This window comes from Bradysia coprophila, unplaced genomic scaffold, assembly GCF_014529535.1.
Source record: "Bradysia coprophila strain Holo2 unplaced genomic scaffold, BU_Bcop_v1 contig_358, whole genome shotgun sequence".
In the NCBI taxonomy this organism is placed as follows: domain Eukaryota; kingdom Metazoa; phylum Arthropoda; class Insecta; order Diptera; family Sciaridae; genus Bradysia; species Bradysia coprophila.
Window position 1 is genome coordinate 3,046,239 of NW_023503616.1, and position 18,756 is coordinate 3,064,994.

An 18,756-nucleotide genomic window follows, 5' to 3' on the forward strand; every position below is an offset into this window, starting at 1 on the left:
TTTCTGTAGAGGAAAGTTGCAGCTCCCCTAATCGAGTCTTTATATGTCTTGTTTGGTATCAATCGAAAGGTATGGATGTCATCTTTATGAAACAATTAAAAAAAATAGCTCGGACCTATTAGCTAAAAAAAATACCGGGAAAACCCACATAACCATCGAAATTTCCTTAAAGTTCGTCGAAAACGGGATTCCAATCATATATCAAAGGTTCGAATATGGTGTGTAAGGTACCGTTGTAAAGGTTTGAGTCTTTTTTTCTTAAAATTGTGCTTATAAAACCAAAAAATACATTGACGAGCTTTCCTAGTAGAAAACATTTCACAGAGGGCCATTTTTGACTCATTTTTTAAAGATAAATCAACTTTTCTCGAGAAGGCCCGGGCAAAACATTTTAAATTTAGGAGAAAAATAATCGTTAGGATCACTTCAATAATTTTTAACAAGAAAACCCCATGTTTACGAACTTTTCGAAAAAAAAGTTGTTCAACCGCACCGTGAAGTACACTTATATTGGAAACGTCTGCAAAGTTGTTAATAATAAACGATAAGCTCTGACTAAAGAGGTTTGATATAGCAAAAAGCATGTTCGAAACAAATGAGGCAAAAGATTTCTAAAATCAATCTCTAAAAGTCTTCGATCAAATGAAGTAACAGATCAAATAGTAAATAGTGTTGATATGCTTTCTGTCTGATACCAGTTAAAATAAAGAAATATCGGAAGGTAACGCAGTGTTCGAGATATTCATTTAACAGTCTGAATAGTATAACAAGGCTTCAGCTTGAGTAAGGTCAAAACAACAATTTTTAACCATGTAATATGGTTTTCAATGTCAAGCCCTTAAAGAGTATCCTTTCATGGACGGCTATAACGACTGTTGCCGACTCGACAACGACTACAAAAATAAATAATAAATGAAGAAATCTAGCTAACTCCGTCTTATAATTATGAAAATTTATGTTAAAACAAATGAAGCAAATCTCTTACATAGAACAAAAATCCAGCAACACATTCCATAGCTGTCCTAAAATGATATGTTTTCCTTCTGTAAAAGGTTAATATAATAATAAAGCGCTACAACCTAAACACCGAAAAACCGAACACAAATATTATCACTTCCAATATCAACACCAAAATGCCAAGGATGTCAAATAAAGTATAATTACATTTTAAATGGCTTTTTGACCATGAACGGATGTATGTAATCTATTTATTTAGCAAGAACCAATCCGATTTCCCAAATTTTCTCACACCATTCAATTTACTGGGCATCTTTTCGCTAGATAGCTTTGCATAGGAGTTTATAGAAAGAGAGAAAAAAAATGTGGAAAAACGTACTCATTGGTATGTGGGGTAGGTTAGTTGATGCTGCTTAAATTATCAAAGCGTGCAGGAAACAACAAGTGGGTGCTGTGATGCTATATTACGATTCGTATGATTAATAGAAAGATATATCTTTCGGGTTGAAATTTTATGTCGTCCGAGTCAATCGTTTGTTTATAAACGTAATCATTAAATGTATCTTCGTATACATGAGTGCGCGAACGAATGAAAAGGATCGAATAAAGCGTGGATGAGGAAATGGAAAATTTGTAGAAAATCTGATTAGATAAACGAGTATGTGGTATGGGTAAATGACCTACTTTCGATACAAATTATGCGAAGGAAATAAATACTCGTGACGTGGTTGGATCGTAGAGTATGTGAGTCGGAATTGAAAAACTCTGACATGAAAAAGTAAGTGAAATAAGTGGAAAGAAGATGAAAAAATAGTTTTAGAATGAAATGTTTTCCCTTCTTCAAAAAGTACAGGTATGTCTCAAATATCCCAAAGTAAATATTTAAAAATTAAAATTTTAAAACCCTTGAGAACTTCAAGAACTTTCAGGATTTGTCGAGAATTTTTAATAATTTTAGTTCTAGATAATATGTCCTGCTACATCTAAAGATGAAATCTCACCAGACGCACCGAGTCTATTACTCCCTCAATTGAAGTAAAAACTGACTTCTTTTCTCGTGTACAACAGCCATACCAGCACTTACACTCTATGCATTGATTAGCCACCAAAAAATGTTTCATTCTAAATATAAATGCTTTTCGTTTATTTTACCGGCACAGTTTTCATGGAAAATTTCCAAGAATGAAGATGATTTCAAATGGTCATCATTTAATTCTATTACTAAATATAGCCTCCTAAAAAAGCAATAGCATATTTACCTCAACGTAGAAATATTACCAGAATGAAGAGAATAAAAGCTTTAAAAATATTCAGAATGAGATAATCCATTAAGAGGCATCGATGCTTAGCCTACCGTTTTTTTTTTCTTGATAATATCATTTCATCATAATCCGTTTGGAAAAATGTAAGACGACAAAAGAGACCGCGAATGCATTGGCTTTCAATGAAAAATAGATTTGTTTGTGGCAAACTACTAGTCTCGAGAATATTTAACGATTTACCTAAATGTTCATAAACTGTTAACTTCCTCAGGACTGGTCAAACTGCTACAATCAAACATATTTTATATTGAAATCGAAAGCTAACACATTTATGGCGGTTATTGTCATCTCGCCATTTTCAAAATAGATTCTGATTAAAAATCAACGGGGTAAATCACTGATTTTTTGACAAGGATTATATGGGATTATTTGGTGATTACATGAGATTATATGAGAAAGAGATTTCCCACTCGTAAAAAATATCATCAAAAGTCAGATACGAAACGCACTAATTTAGGCTACAATTTCATCTGGGTATCTATTCCTCTTAAGGCTAGGGTAAAGCGGTTTAATAACTGGCCTTAAGCTATTTTGCAATTGTAAATAATTGTTATTTTAAATCTTAGAAACAGCAAGCGAATTGCAACAAAATCTATTACTTCAATAATTTTATCATAGATTTCGCTATATACTAGTAGAGAAGGATTTTTTTCGAGTAGAAGTCTCAGCACATATGAGGCTTTGAACGGAAGACTTACAGACAGACTCAGGTGTTTTCACGTAAAATTCAATTATGTGTTCAACATTTATTTTTTACCTGGAGAGGAATTACGGCTGCATTTCTCTATTCTCTACTCTACCTGGTAGAGAAATATTGTGCACATTCTGTGCACAGAATATGCTCAATATGTGTACTAAATGTGTACTGTAAATTATGTGTTCGTTACATACACATTTTGTACATTTTCTGTGCACAGAATGTGCACAATATTTCTCTACCAGGTAGAGTAGAGAATAGAGAAATGCAGCCGTAATTCCGCCCCTGGCTTACTCCCGTTGAAACGGTGCGATGAAATGCTCAACGTTGTGCACACAGAGGGAATGTTAACAAACTTATATATGTGATAAATTGATTGAACAATTTGAATATATATGTGGTTTCCGCTACAATGCTTCACCCACCCACATTGCTCATACAAGCGCATTATGGAAAGTCAGAAATTTATTTGCTTTTAGATTTATGCCACCGCACCTCTAATAGTTGCAACGTGAATACATATATATTCCATGCAGTAACGAACGCCACAAGCGTTTCGAATACGAAAAAAGTGCAAAAGGTTTAAAATATGAATCGGTTTTTTAATTGCAGAATCGTGTATATATGCTGATAAAGAGAAATAGAAAATTTTCAAAATTCGATTATTTTTTTTGCTACAGTGAGATTTACCGTTTGCTATACCTTAACAGGTGTACCGAATTAATTTTCATTTTCGAGAAAACCCAATGAACGACGAAAAAAATTGAGCAAACAATTTGAATGACGTGTAAAAAAGGGTACAAACCTAAGAATGTATTTCTCAAAGGATTTCGTTTCGTCGACGTCACATGATAGAGGTAAGACGAATTGCGTCCATTCATCAACGTCAATCATTTATGAAAATCAAAATAATAACGTGTGAACAAAACGACGTCACACATCACCTTTCGTCATGTTCTTCGTAAAGAGAAGCTCACCTCACACCACCCCACTATTACATTACAATAAAACATCCAGCCATCAGAAAAAAAAATCTGTACAACGCATTACGTTGTCCGGCATTAAACGGAAAATTGTGATTTGATCTCTGCCTCCCCATATTCTATTAAATCTGTATCCAGTTGTATTATAACCATTCAGCCACTTAAAAGATTGCCGATGAGCTTGGATTGTTCCATTCGATTCTCAACATTTCAGTCTCATTTTGTATATTGTGTGTTACTGATGTCGTTACTTTTCTGCTATTGAGTTTTTATACCATACAGAGATTGTCATTTTTTTTCATATCTACCTTATCAAGCTAATGTATGACACCAATTGTGTGTGACTTATTGAGAGAGAAAAAATCGGTTAATTTATTTTTGCGTTGCAATTAACTAATATCTTAGTGAAAATACGCGTAAGGCCGTTTAAAAATGTCGTTCGAACAAAATGCAGACAATGTTAGTATTGATGAATCGCACATTGAGTTATTGTGTGAAAGTGGTTGTGTTACATTGCACGAACGTGACTGGAATATTAATAGGCAAAATCAGGTATAATAAAAAAAATCATTTGCACAGATTTTATTGGTTTAGAATAGTTAGACTTATGACTAAACTACACCCCGTATTAATCGACTAAGCGCAGAGTCTTCTTTGCATTGTACTCGATAATGTCTTCATGAGAAGCACAGATGTTTGTTTAGTATTGAACCATATTTCCATGTTATTTGCATTCACTTTGAATAAAAGTGAAATAAAATACAGAAATCCATGAATTATTTCTGTAAGTCGACAATGAAGTGCCGGCAATCGTAAGTTCTGCGGAAAAGAAAAGTAAAACACAGAGTAGAAAAAAAAATCGAAAGGAACTGATTTGACTGTACTTTTTTGCGATACGATAACAGCTGACGATTATATAAAAAAAAATCCGATACGAAATTCGTACCGTATACTGAATGATGTAACTTCTAAATAGATATTTTGTTACCTATTTTGGATGACTGACTTTAGGCAATTTACCTTGTTGTGGCCCGAGAAAAGCGAGAATTACATACGTAATGGTCTCAACCGCCCGAACGTATAAAACATTACAAAGCCAGAAAGGATTTGTAAAACGGTCTAATTTTCGTCCCCGTCGTCGCATGTAAAAATAATTGTCCAAAATCGAAATATTTTTTTCATGTATCAATGGCCACAAATCAATGAGCTGGACTAGACGAAGTCTTATACAGCAAAAGTGGCAAAACAAATAAAGTAAAAGATTTGATTTCAATCCATTGAAATACATATATTAAATCAAATAATAGATTAATTGTTTTAGGGTTCACAACTGTACTAAATTGATAATTAATAAAATTTCTTGGAGGATTTCGGCTGTATTAAGGTACGAACTGCTTGAATATATAATATCTCAAGAGCAATGGTTCAATATTATGTTAGTTAGGCCTAGGCTCCAAAACCAGTCTAACATATTTTTGATCTTCCATACCTGGTTGGTTCTAAGTGGCCAAATGTCGAAAAATGTGGTTTCGTAGTCCGATATTCATTTCCGTGAGGTGGCGAGGAAATGAGCGTGTATGAGTTCGTTGGAAAGCTGTTGTAGAGAACTACCGGGGCAAATATTACCTTCTAAAAATTTAATGATGAACGGCCGAAAATATGACATCCGGATAATTTCTCAGAATCAATGGAACCTCGATGAGAGCTGTGACCTCACTAATTTATTTTATTCATTTTTATAAACCTAAATTTGTATTAGAATATGAAACAAATTCCACCCATGGAAACTGGCCTGATTCAGGAGATATTATTTGATTAAATTATTACTTATTATGAATATGGAGGACCTCAGCTTTACACCGATACCCATATTAAGTAGTTTGGCACGTGACTACGTAACAGATGAAAACTGTGTGTTTCACTCCGCCAAACTACTAAATATGCGTATCGCTGTAAAGCTGAGGTCCTCCACATTCATAATAAGTATAAAATTAATCAAATTATTGCATTAGTGAGGTCACAGCACTCATCAAAGTTCACCGAGGTTACTTCGATTTTGAGAAATTTTCCGGAAGTCATATTTTCTCCCGTTTATCATCAAATTTTATACCTCAGCGTTCCAACGAACCCATACACGCCTGTGTCCTCGCTGCCTTACGGAAATGAAATCCGGACTACGAAACCTAATTTTTCGACTTTTGACCACTTACAACCAGCAGATCAAAAATATCTGAGACTGGTATTGGGCCTAGGCACCAAGGCTTAACTATGCATATATAAAATAGTCCCGAAATAAATAGCGCCGATTTCGGTCAGTAGAAATTCAAAAGAATCCGTCGGATCCAATTGAGCAAGCAGTTGTACTAAGTCAAAAAGATAAGATCAAATAAAAGTTAAAATAGCCACGGAATCACCGAGCCCAAAATGGTATGTAGCAAAGCACCTAGCAGGGTAATAGAGGTTTTTACACGTCAAATAGAGTATAGTTTTTTGATACCAATAATACCATTAGCAGCCTTAATGGTAATTTTTCGATGACATTATGAAAAAAAGGTATGGAAATATTCGCATACTTCGATTAAAGTACTACTTTATTTTTTTCTATTACCCTGCTAGGTGCTTTGTATGTAGTGAAAGCTGTGAGTCTTTTCGCAGTGTTTATAAGTCTACTTACTTATAGAGATCAGTGCATGTCTAGTCTATACGTTTCAAGAAATGTTTAAACCTAGACCAGTAAACTATTAATTACATACTGAGAGTGTGACATTATGACATTGCCAAAATGTGTAAAATGTGTCAAATGAGGCCCATTTTCGACACATACATTAAAACATTGAATATGTAGAAAGCAATTATATGAAAGAGGTAATCGACTCGATAATTAAACTGGTGCTACTCAATGCTTGCCATTTCGAGGAAAGGTTAAGCTCGACGTCTTAAGATACACGCATTATTGTAATTCCGATTTCATCAGGATTTTAATGAGATTTTAATTACTTTTTCACATTCTGGTTTCATAAGAATCTACAGCAAAGGAAAAACTCTTCGAGAATAATTTAGGTTAAAATGATAAAAAAAACTTAAAAGTTTTATTGGAGTTTATTTCGCATCCTTAACACACATTAATTATATCGTTGTTTCATACACACGATGATGACATAAAATAAGGGACGACAGCTTTCGAATTAAGGTTAGTTAAAATGCAAATCACAATCATTACCAACTTGACTTATTAAATGAAATTCGAATACGATGAAGTTTGCAAAATTAACTTTTTCTACGCTAAAGTTTGATCTACGTAATTAATGCCGCATTTTTTTTGCCATTTTATCTTCCATAAATTCGGAAATGTTTTCCAGTTCAAGTGTTATTTGGTTTCCGTTATGTAATTGTTACAAATGTTTGTAGTAGAATTACTTGTTTTCAAGATGATTTATCACTTTTCCAAAATGGTCTTTCGTTCACGACAAGCAAACGCTTTGTGAATGTAGTGAATTTTCGAAGAAAAAAAAGAAGCAACACGGATGGTCTCATTGCCATTCTTACACGCTATTCTCTAATATTAGGTTTTATTTCGTATTCCCTGTTAATTTGCAACAGACACATTTTTTGTATTGTTTGTCGTATTCTATTTTCTTCATGTTACACGACAACCAATTGATTTTTAATTAAATGTTGAGGGAAAAGATAATTCAATCAGCTAAATAAAACTAAATAAATTTCCCCCAAGTTCAAGTAGGTATATACCATTCTCGCACAGTCTGCAGCGTTGTTCTCTTAGTGTAAAGAACAAACGATCAAATAAAGTTTCAAACAATAGATATTTTCTTATATTCGTCCTTTTACGCCCCTCCATTTCCTCAGATTACGGTGACGCTTAGGTGAATTGTGTCTTTGGAGTATGTTGTGTACACAGTCGAAATTAATGGCAACGAATTAAGTAACTTTATTTATCAATAGAATATAGAGAAGACAAATTGCTAGACTTGAAAGGTCGATGGTATAGAATTGATGGAAAACTCAATTATTTCGTGGCGACGTTAGAATATTCAACAATGCATTTATAGATGGACAAGAAAAGGAAAACTTTCGATTCACATGAAAACTATTTTAAGAGTTACTTTTGAAGATATTTATAACAAGCATTCTGTGCATTGAAGTGTTGTGAAACTGGCTCAACTTTTTCTCTATAACATCTAACTCAAGTTGAACTAAACTTTCTCTAAACTTTATTTTCAATCGATTCGCAGTCACATCGCTAACTAGGAACACCGCAAATGGTTTCATTTTTCGATGGTTTCACATAAAAGTTTAAAAAAATAAATCTGCAATTGCATACATTTAAAGGTCTATGGTTGTTTCTGTTTGAGGAGTGCTCAATATTCAGGAAACTATTTTTATTCCCTTGACTGAAAGTCAAGGGTCTTACGCCAGAAAATACCCTAAAATGTTTGTAACCTAACAATGTATGAAATGTTATCAAAAACGTAATTGTTTGTAACCTATTTTTCTTTGTCATCACGATAACTTGAGTAATTCATAACCGATTTTGATGATTTTTTTTTTTAATCGACGAGGAATGAAATTCCTGAGGTTAAGTTCGAAGATGAGCCATGTCGGGGTAAAGCCCTGGAAATTATTCCAGAAAAACAGGATTTTACTCTGTTGATAATTGATAATACACCACTGATAATTGATATAATTGATAATTCCCTTCACTGATGATAATTGATAATCTAATGTGTTATTCCCTTGACTGGCAGAAAATAGTGAACAATTTAGGTTCTTAAAATTATACATTTGACATTTGTAAGGTCAAGTTCGACGATGAGCTGTATGGGATCACCGCTTCGGAAGTTATCCCAGAAAATAGAAATGCAATGTATTAAATGAACATTATAAATGATATTCGATAATTGGTATTTGATAATTAATAATTGAAATTTTATATTTGATAATTAACAAGTGGCACCCAAAATTACATGTAATGAAAAAAGTCAAGCAAATCTAACATTAGACAACTCCGACGAGTGTGATGTTTGCGGCCAGATCGAAGCGAGGGTCGTAATTCACACGAGTCGCGGTATCTTATTGTCACATTAGACAACTCGGACGAGCAAGTTTGCGATCAGAGCAAACCTAATATTAAACAACTCTGACGAGTGTGATGTTTGCGGCCCGAGCGAAGCGAGGATCGTAATTCACACGAGTCGCGGTATCTTATTGTCACATTAGACAGCTCGGACGAGCAAGTTTGCGATCAGAGCAAACCTAATATTAAACAACTCTGACGAGTGTGATGTTTGCGGCCCGAGCGAAGCGAGGGTCGTAATTCACACGAGTCGCGGTATCTTATTGTCACATTAGACAGCTCGGACGAGCAAGTTTGCGGCCAAAGCAAATCGAACATTAGACAACTCAGACGAGTGTGAAGTTTGCAGCCCGAGCGAAGCGAGGGTTGTAATTCACACGAGTCGCGGTTATTTATTGCAAAATTAGACAGCGAGTCGTGATATTTTGCTTATTACAAAAGAAAGAAATTTATGAGTAATTTGAGATTTTTTAGATCCTAAATGTGATGATGTTTAAGGTCAAAATATTGTCATTTGCTTGGACTACAGAAATTGTCCATTCTTAACCAGATGAAAAAATCAATGAAAATAAATTAAGATATCTATAAAAGTCTAATCTGATTGACTATGAAGTTTACCAACATTACCAACCAGCAAAAGACAACATTATTTTGGGAAAATTATCAGTCAAGGGACCCGACCCGCCCAAAAAGGTGGGACCTAGTTTTTGATAACAACATACTATCAAAATTAATTCAGTCTTCTGTTGTTAAGAAAAATTGCACCTCAAGATGTAATTGTTAATTAAATTAAAGAAAGGAATGGTTGCGCTGTCATATAATCATTAATTCTATTACTTCATTTACTTAAAACCTCGTCTGATATTTTATACAAAATCTTTTACTTCATTTGTATTAGTATCTCGATTAGCATTCATTTCGCTACATGAGGGACAAAAACCAAAAACCATCGTTTGGTGTTGTAGTCGTTGTTGATAACAGATGCATAGTGGTTTCAAGTAGATTTTTCCCTATACCACTCAAATAATTTCGTGTTATCTTATAATTTGAGTCATGAACCGAAACCATTAGCTAACATCAATGACAAATTCAATAAGTCAACTCGCGTGTTAGGAATACCCTTCAATTTATTTCTTTTATTGTACTAAATAAATAAATTTTGCATGTTTTACACCTTTCCATTTTGTGAAACTAACAGTTCGATTTCAGATATTGAACAGTGAACGTTATTGCTAGTTTGAAATTCGTATTTTCCGATTAGTTTTGACCGTCGAAATAATTTTGTTTTAGTAATCGCTTTGAGTACGACTCATGTTGCCTCTAGAGACGGAAATATTTGCTAAATTTAAGTACGACGTTCAAAACAGCCACTAATTTATGACAAAACAATAATTTCATATAGAAACAATGTTGTACTATTTGTAGATTTACTCTGATGCTGACACATCTGATTTAATTGATGAAAGTGAATCTGTTAATGAAATGCCAATCGATGCGGTTCCAAACAGTGGCAAGAAACAACTTCCAGCAATTAAAAGATCGAACCGGGGTATGTATACTTTTGTAACAGCTAGTCAAATTTTTCAGACAAACATTGCTGGTTGGTATGATGCTGTGCTATTTTAGACTAGACTTAAGATTTATTGCTGAATAGTAAAGCCAAACAGAAAAAATACATAACTTGACAGGTGACCTTTTTATTTCGTTGTAAAGTTTTGCAAATTTCAAACTTGCACTTGATGAATAGACTTCGATGTTTCTGCGAACTTCAATTTATATTAACAAAAATTTAAAAAGAAATTGTTGTGATTCCACTTTTTTCATTTCTCCCTTGAACCTCGTAGGTATAGACTTTTCGTCCATGCCATCGTAATTCTATGCTTCAACCCCAACAGAATAATGAAATATTTTCATTCAGCTTCCTTTGTGTGATATACCTTTTGTAGTAAAAAATGTCTTTATATTTGGTAAAATGTGGATTTCATGATGATTTTCAAATACATTGTGAAACACATACCATTAAGGTAATATAAGAATATACATTACCTCAATAGCTTATACCAACTTTAAGTTTCACAGCTTTAGTTGTTAGAACCCAAAATGTTGAAGAATAAGCAAATAAGGATAAGTGTTCTAATTCATTATTTTCAGTAAAACATCAATTATGTAGGGCATCAGATCAGTTATGGTGGTCGAATCTATTGCTTCATTTGATCCATTTTAAAGAGGTTCAAATATAATCTTTCACTTTAATATTTATTTTGTTATTTAAGACAACGTATGATAGAGTTTATTATTTACCTGGGTCGACACTGTCGACAATGTACGTTACTGAAACATAGTCTAAAGTGGTTCTTATTTTACCCAAAATGTTTTACATTTTTAGGCTCCAGAAGTCTACCAATTTTATTATTAGTTCAATTAGAAAAAGATTTGATTTTTTTTTCAATTAATATTCAATCAATAACACTCGGAGAAATTTAAAGGTCGCTTACAGTGAGTAAATCTCTAAAATGTTTGATTTCAGTATATTTAGCTAATCCTTCTGTCACATCTTTTGACAGCTTTTTACGTTTTAGTACGTTTTCTCTCCCAGTAGCAAAAACCCAATCCCAGCAAAAAAAGAAACTATATCGAATGCCGCAAATGCATTTGAAAACGAACATTCGGTGAAATACTTTTTTATCACACCAAATGTTTATCATTTTATACAAATATGTTCATCTTTATAATAACATCGGTGAAAAAAAACCTAATTTTGTCATGCAAAAATAAAGATAAAAATTGACAAAATTGCCGACCACAAAAATATGTCGTCGATTCTCATGCATCTTTTATGCATAGCAAAAGAAGACAGGAACAAGCAACGTAATATTTTGTCTCACATAAAAGTTCAACTTTCTTGTAAGACAAATATTACGTTGCTTGTTCCTGTCTTCTTTTGCTATGCATAAAAAATGCATGAGAGTCGACGACATATTTTTGAGGTTGATAAATTTGTCAATTTTACTTTTGTTTTCGAGATCTCAAAATTGTTTCTTCCCCCAAAGTAATCCATGAATCGTCTGTATTCAATTCTTTTTGCATTTAGAAAAAGTTGCATTGAATGCAAACAGAATTGAATACAGACGATTCATGGATTACTTCGGGGGAAGAAACAATTTTGAGATCTCGAAAACAAAAGTAAAATTGACAAATTTGTCAACCTCAAAAATATGTCGTCGATTCTCGTATAAAATGATAAACATTTGGTGTGATAAAAAAGTATTTCACCGAATGTTCGTTTTCAAATGCATTTGCGGCATTCGATATAGTTTCTTTTTTTGCTGGGATTGGGTTTTTGCTACTGGGAGAGAAAACGTACTAAAACGTAAAAAGCTGTCAAAAGATGTGACAGAAGAATTAGCTAAATATACTGAAATCAAACATTTTAGAGATTTACTCACTGTATGAAAATTAGAAAACCGGCGCCCTTTTTGCGAATTCTTTTATATAAATTCAGATTTTGTGCCATATTGCCATATCCTGAAGCAGAAAAGATGAAATAGATTTTTTTTATTTGTCTGTGCAGTCTATATTGACATTGCTACTATGCATTGTAGCTGATGTCTGCTGATGGAATATCATCGTAATTGAAATACATCGTTAGAATTTCGGAAGAGAGAGTTTTTTTTGTATAAAATTAAAAGTACATAAAATTACCCAACACAGCTTTAAAGAAAAGTATCCTCCGATGTAATTAATTCACTGCTGCAACGCTGAGCAGAATATTTATTAGGAAAAGCCAGATAAGCACTCTGCAGCATCATCAACAATGTAATGAAACCTTCGTTGCATCAATCGAGATTGTTTATTTTCATTTAACATTATAAAAAGATTAAAGCTAAATCAAAATTGATCGAAGCACAAATATTTTTAATTGAATTTCCGTTCCAGCAAATTAAAATTTATAAAATCGTTACTCAATTACAGGTGTTTCATTGAACTCTATCAACGAACTATCGCCCATTGAAAAGGGTGCTTATTCATTAATGCAAATGAGTGTTCAGGAAGCGAGACGAACTAAACAAAAAGGTAAAAATAAATTAATTCTTTTATGCATATTGAATTTTACATTCCACACTCACCGAAAACATAATTAGTTTATACTCGCGTACGGAAGCTATACGAAAGCTTTTCTAATTAAAATTTACTGGTCGATTTATGGATTTCATTAATTAAGTTATATGTTGTGACTATGAGTAATATACTAATAAAATGACCTCATTACTAAAAGCTACGTTGTTTTTACGAGCTAAACAAAAACAGTTTACAAAAGCACACTTTACAGAATTTACATCGAATAAAAACTCATAAAAGCCCACTGTAAATTTTTGCATATCCTTTCCTTGCCGAAAGGTCAACTGAACAAATCACGATAGAGATCTTATTACCATATAAAGTGACGATAGTTTGTTATAACAAAAGGACAGAAATTCTATTCAATTTCATAACTATAAGTTCAGAACAACAAAAACTTTGTTTTGGTTCGTTTATTAATCTCAAAACCGTATAAACAGTCTGTTTCATCTCAAATGAATTTCATATTTGATATTTCAATCCTCCTGGCTGACATTTATATATACATATATGGCAGCAGCGATAATTTCCATTGAAATAACCGAAAGCAATCAACCGGATAAATTTTCCTCTTCACTGGACCTTTTTTCTTTTGTTTGTTTTTGATGATGGCAAAACGTGTTGTTTGATATAATATTAAATATGGGCTAAATGAACCTATTTAAGATAACTAATCAGTTCGGACGTGAAATGGGCACATGTCCAGTAGATGATACTGTTTTCACCATCGCAAAAATAAGATAAATTCCTTGGCCTAATGGTATATCGATTCGTCAAAAAAAAACCAAATTATTGTTGAATACATTTTCGAAAGCCCGCACACACGTAAGCCATGATGTTTGATAAGATAAAGCAAAAACATCGTATTCAATGTTTAATTTCTCTTTGCATTCATACTTGTTAGAACGTTTAGGCATAAACGTCAACATTTACTAATTCACTAAAAATTCATACGTTCATGTAGTGTAATCAGCAGAAAGCTCTTATGGGAAATCACACTCACATATAAAAGGACAATTTGCTATGATATTTACGGTTTTATTTAGAGGCACTGTGGGAATTGCAAAGCTTATTAGAACCGCTTTGGGGTATGTCGTTGATATGCTTTAACAGTGAATTTATTTATTTCCGTAATTCCGCAACGTATGCTTTAAGATATACGAATTGACATACAAACCTTTGTGAAGCGTATCAGTATGTGAGTCATTATGGACAATAAAGTCCTTGAAATTTTAAAAATTGTAAATTTATATCCCTCGCCTGAAAATGTCGTAAAAAAATTGTTATCGCAGAGTTAACGAGTTATAGCACTTTTATGTGTTGCTGTAAATGTTCATTTAATTTTAAAATTCTACTCACACAACATTCATTTCAACTTTTGCGACTCTTTAATCCCTCTTAAACACATCAGATAACTTTAATTCATTTGCATTAGATAAATTTTTCTAATCCCTTTCTTTATATCATCGCAATGTCGAAATATTCTTCGCTTCAGGGCCTACTTTTATATTCTATTTCCCGAATTTCACGAAATTCATATAAAAAAATTTAACGAATTTCACAGAATTTCAAGCAGTATTTATTGAATTTCTGCTTCGCTTACGTATAGGTTCGTCATGTTTCTCATTAGTTTATAATTTACAGACTATTATGAACACATCAATGCACTTGATGCTAATCTTGTCAAGTTAATCTTCTATCATGCGGAATTAATTTTTTTTAGCTGAAGCCTAAATTATCTAAATGTCTGACCACTTAGAGTGTTTTCTTATCTCAAGTTGATATTACCGCATCCAAATACTAAGCCATCATAAATAGTATTTACTAAATACGCAATCTTTATCTCCATACTACGTGGAGTGTTTATTCAAGTCGAGTGATAATTGACCAAAGCATTTTCGTACACAGTACTGTTTTGATTAGAGTTCCTTCATCGCTCCGACCGAATTAATCACACCAAAATACGTAATTAACTATTACAAGTCGATATAATTACCTTAGAATCACAATGATAATAATTCCGCAGCATATCTACCATTAACAATGTCATATTCGAATAACATAAAAACCTACAAAAAAAACATGTTCCCATGAGAGAGCACTTCTGAAGTGCTTTAACACTCATTCACGAATATTGTAAAAATATACTCCATAGCCCACTAGAAGTCAATGTCAATCAACAAGAAGAATCTATAGACATTCAATTCAATCAGTTTGTTGTGGTATCACCAGTGTTACAGCAAACTATCTAGCTAATTTCTATCTTTCGACTAGTGACTACAGTGGAACTCTCATATTTCTATGATTCATTTGCAAATTTAAAATCTCACTGAAATCATTCTCTCACTTTGAAAGCTTTTGCATGTTGCTTTCGATGTTCGAATAAACATGCGCTAAAATTGCGTGTGTGGACCAAAACTTTCTTATCTAAAAGCGTACATTTTTGCGATATAATTTTTCGAAATTTCACATCTGTGTGTAGTGTGCATTCGTGTAAGATGTTTACGTAGCTTCGTACACTATTCAGTCGAATTCATTCAGTTCATGTGAATGGTTGGTTTGTGTACAATTGAGGTGTTGTTTTTTGAAACCAACACATGACTTGGAACGTTTTCGGTGTGTTATTTTACACGTAGTTGTGCACAAAGTTTAGTGTCTAATGATGGCAAAATAAATTTGTTTTTTTCTTCATCGTTTTCTCGACAAAAAAATATAAACAATTTAACGTGTCGCGGTGAAGATTCCAATAATATTGAATTTGTGTTTGAACTTTTTTTTATTATATTGAAATGCATCGCTTACGATAACTTAGGTAGATATGAGTAATGAACCGAGTAAATTTAGGTCGAATTTGTTCTATAAAATGTTTAGATTGATCTTAGTTTTATCTGAATCTTTTTTATTTCGTTCAGAATACTTCGGAATCGAAACATAGCAACAAATTATAAAAACTCGACGAGCTAATTGAATTGAATATATTGAACGACAGTATTTTACAAAAGTGTCGGGAAAACGTTATGTGAAACGGCGGAAGTTAAGTGCGGTCTTCGATTAAAGTGAATTCAGAGACTTATTTATTTATGTCATTGCCACTAATAAATGAATTGCAATGTTTATCTCGGCACTATTTGTGGTGCACAGTGTATTCACCCATAGTTCAAATGAAAATCTATTTTATAGACAGAATTAGGACACACTCAAACATTCGTTTAGAGAATTTTGTTTACGAAAGCACCTTCAACAAATATACCGTACAGGCACACAATTTATAAATAAATAAATGGTATAGTGTGTTATACTTCAATTATGGTAATTTATGGTTGGTTGATAAGCAAAACTGGATGAGAGTTATAATTGATAAGATATATACCGCTAATTAGGTTGACGTACCTCCTTTTATTTTCGCTGATCTGAATTTACAGTATGTGTGATAAAAATGTCATTTGTTTGCGAGTAAATGTTATGTTCACTAGAAGAAGTCAGCTTTTGTTGATTTCACACCGGACGTTCTAGTATTTTCTCTATAAAGCATCGAAGTATGGGTTCAAAAGAGTAATTTCAAGAGAAACGGCCTATCTGGCATGTCTGTTGTCGACAGAATAACTGATAAACTCTGTTTAGTGCATTCTTATATAGTAAAGACTCCATTAAAACTTACGAAAAAAAAGATTTTGTGTCAAACATTATAGTAAATAGTATCAGTATCAGTAACAGGTTAGGTTGTCATGTTGAATTTTGAACATTGTAATGTGAAGCAAAAGTGTTTCTATAGAAAGCACCAGCGAAAAGCTGCAGCTGATTCTACTAATAGGAACCTAATAACTATTCTTTATCTAGTGTCATACATTCATATTTCTCAAAAGTCTTTAAGTCTTACTTTCTAACAATTGTTTTTGAATGATACCCGTGATCAGATCATACTCATCGTTCATGTAGCAATAGCATTATTGTTGGTAGTAGTTGTGGTCATTTAAATCCAAATTTGAACAAACAAAAAACTTGTATGTCGTACTATCTAACCATCAACTCATGTTTTCAAAGTTAAGTAGCTATCTGTCGAATGATTAAAATAAGTTTCACATGAAAAAAGTTATCAATATCCATTTTTGATAATTTTTATCTAATTTTCTTAGATGGAATCCACGCGCAATTTTGCATCGAACTCATACAAACATTTCGAATGGTATCGCCATTATTCTAGCAGAAAAAGTTTTTTGTTGAACTTAATTTTTGGGTAGAAGGGTTTAATCATTCACCTGGACGGTAATATTATGTACAAACAATTTTTTGCTCTTGAATTGTTCAATGGTGCTAGATGCGCTAGCTGTATAGGTACTCATATATATTTATATTGAAATTCATAATTTGTAATTTAAATTTTTTTTTAAATGTTTTTAGTTTACTTAACAAATTTTAGCAACATTTTATTAAATTGCGTTCTTTTTTCGTTCAGCATTTTCGAGCGACTGTAAATATGGTTGAATGTTGAAATTTTGAAAGTATGGCTTGAGTTGAAACATGAAAAGTTGGTAATTTCTTTTACATCTTGCTTGATGCCGTTTAATTTCAAGATCCAAGTAAAAGTTTTCAGACAAAATTAATTCTTGTTTTACCAAATATTTTACACTAACCTAATTTAGGTAAATTTTATTAATTTTATTGCCATAAAACCATTTGGTTGAATCAGTTCGGTGAAAGTTCTATGAGCTAACTACAAAGAAAAGCTTTCGATCGAACCTGTATTGGCAATTCGTTGTATGGGTAATGAATAACTAATAATATTCGGGCTAAGCAAAGAGTTTGTCAGTGTAAGCTTCATACTTTCGTTCATACACTCGCTAAATTTTACTGAAGTACAGAGTTTGCAACAGCTGGTGGACATGATTTTGTTTACATCAGTAGTATATTGGGCGCTTATTCCCTTACACTTGTCAACCGACAAATATGTACAGTAACATCCATAACATGCACACCAGCTGTTGCAAATCCTGCACCCCAGTGAAATTTACCAAGTGTATTCCATTACATGTTCCATTTTCAACAGTTACGATTCATTCAACATTATTTCTAACAGTGTAAAAGTTCGCTCCAATAATCAGCTCGTTATCTTAATCCATAGATTATATACCGATAACATTTCATATATTATTCAAATTGGGACTGATTTTTTTCTGTAAATATTTCAATAAAATCGAAAATCATACATTGAAGTGGATCACTGTTCGATCAATTTTCGAAAATCATCGATTTAATTTACGAAAGTTACTGAAACCATTTCAAGTCTAAGTCACAGGTTGTGCGGTTATATTGTTTATAATAGAAAGTGTTCAGCTTTAATAGAGCACGTACCTTGAGCAAAACGCATTTATATCACCTTAAATTTTGACGAAAACGAAAACAAACTGCCAATTAATACAAGGTCGACACAGAAATAATCCGTTTATTTTGTTCTTTATAACATTAAGCTTGCAGTATTTTTCCATTCGTTTATAATCAAAATGATTAAAATAATAATATGCACCGAATCCAAGCTATGGATACGGTATATGTATGTATGCAAATATAGCTTACAATTACTCAATAAAT

At 32.7% G+C, this 18,756-nt stretch overlaps 1 protein-coding gene across 3 annotated transcripts in view; it reads left to right on the top strand.

Moving 5' to 3' along the window:
* Positions 1-4,219: 4,219 nt before the first annotated feature.
* LOC119081234 (probable 3',5'-cyclic phosphodiesterase pde-5) overlaps positions 4,220-18,756 on the top strand; it is a 39,890-nt gene continuing 25,353 nt past the window's right edge. Inside the window, exons 1-3 of one of the 3 annotated variants that reach the window (XM_037189959.1) lie at positions 4,220-4,511; positions 10,477-10,600; positions 13,024-13,125. In XM_037189959.1, coding sequence (XP_037045854.1) covers positions 4,392-4,511; positions 10,477-10,600; positions 13,024-13,125 — 346 coding nt within the window. In that variant the 5' untranslated portion in view covers positions 4,220-4,391. Of the gene's footprint in view, positions 4,512-10,476; positions 10,601-13,023; positions 13,126-15,682; positions 15,983-18,756 lie in introns of those variants that run through there. The other 2 variants (XM_037189962.1, XM_037189960.1) reach the window with 2 other exon arrangements.